The 1,209-nt window shown below is 62.3% G+C and overlaps 1 protein-coding gene across 1 annotated transcript; it reads left to right on the forward strand.

Moving 5' to 3' along the window:
- Nucleotides 1–3: 3 nt before the first annotated feature.
- LOC103798839 (fibronectin type III and SPRY domain-containing protein 1-like) lies at nucleotides 4–855 on the forward strand (the record flags this gene model as incomplete). The annotated part of the gene is made up of 4 exons (XM_009071120.1): nucleotides 4–189; nucleotides 312–410; nucleotides 528–687; nucleotides 770–855. Coding segments are annotated over 4 exons (531 nt in total), but the record flags the coding sequence as incomplete, so codon positions are not given.
- Nucleotides 856–1,209: the final 354 nt, after the last annotated feature.

A 1,209-nucleotide genomic window follows, 5' to 3' on the forward strand; every position in this document is an offset into this window, starting at 1 on the left:
TGGCAGAGTCGCTGGTGGCCGATAACTGTGTGACCCTGGCCTGGAGGATGCCTGACGATGATGACAGCAAGATTGACCACTACGTGCTGGAGTATCGCAGGACCAACTTCGAGGGGCCACCCCGAGCCAAGGAGGACCAGCCCTGGATGGTGGTTGAGGGCATCAAGGGCACTGAGTACACTCTCTCAGGTGAGGCCACAGGGGTAAAATCCAGCCCTAGGCAGGCACTAGGGTTGTCCCAGGGGGTGGGGAGCAGTGCTAGGCTTTGGAGGGTGGTGATGCCCACCCTGTGCCCCTCTCTGTGCCCACAGGGCTGAAGTTTGACATGAAATACATGAATTTTCGGGTGAGGGCATGTAACAAGGCCGTGGCAGGTGACTTCTCCGAGCCAGTCACCTTGGAGACAAGAGGTGAGTGCCAGAGTGGGGTGATAAACATCTCTGCCCCTCTGTGCCACCCAGTGCTGCCCGTTCCCAGGGTCAGCAAGCCCTGAGTGGGGCTGGGGAGCTGATGGTGGCTGTCCCCAGCCTTCCTGTTCAGACTGGATGCCAGCACGTGCCACCTGAACCTGCGGGTGGAGGAGCTGAGCGTGGAGTGGGATGCCACGGGGGGGAAGGTGCAGGACGTCAAGGCACGGGAGAAAGATGGCAAAGGCAGGACAGCCTCACCTGCCAACTCACCTGCCAGGTAATGTCACCCTCCCTGGTTCACCCTGGCATTGCCCTGCTCTCCCTGGGTAGTGCCAACCTGTCTCTCTTTACTGGCCCAGGGTGGTGCAGTCACCCAAGAGGATGAGCCTGGGCCGTGGGGGCAGAGATCGCTTCACTGCCGAGTCCTACACGGTCCTGGGTGAGAGTGGGGGCACCCATGGGTGCTGGGGGGATGCTGGGGCACCCTAGGGTGTGGGTGAGGAGGGGAGCATGGAGGGGAGAGGGCACAGGGGTGATGCAGGTGGGCATGGGGCACCCAGAAGGACCTGGTGGGGCTGGGGACAGGGTGAGACACCCCATGGGAGTACCCTGAAGGCACCCAAGGATGTGGATGAGGGCACAGGGGTGGATGTAGGTGGGCATGGGGCACCCAGAGGGACCTGGTGGGGCTGGGGACAGGGTGAGACACCCCATGGGAGTACCCTGAAGGCGATGGGTGGATGTAAGTGGGCATGGGGCACCCCAGAGGGAGATGGCAGAGCTGGGAATGGGACAGGAC

Source organism: Acanthisitta chloris, unplaced genomic scaffold, assembly GCF_000695815.1.
Source record: "Acanthisitta chloris isolate BGI_N310 unplaced genomic scaffold, ASM69581v1 scaffold36293, whole genome shotgun sequence".
Taxonomy (NCBI): domain Eukaryota; kingdom Metazoa; phylum Chordata; class Aves; order Passeriformes; family Acanthisittidae; genus Acanthisitta; species Acanthisitta chloris.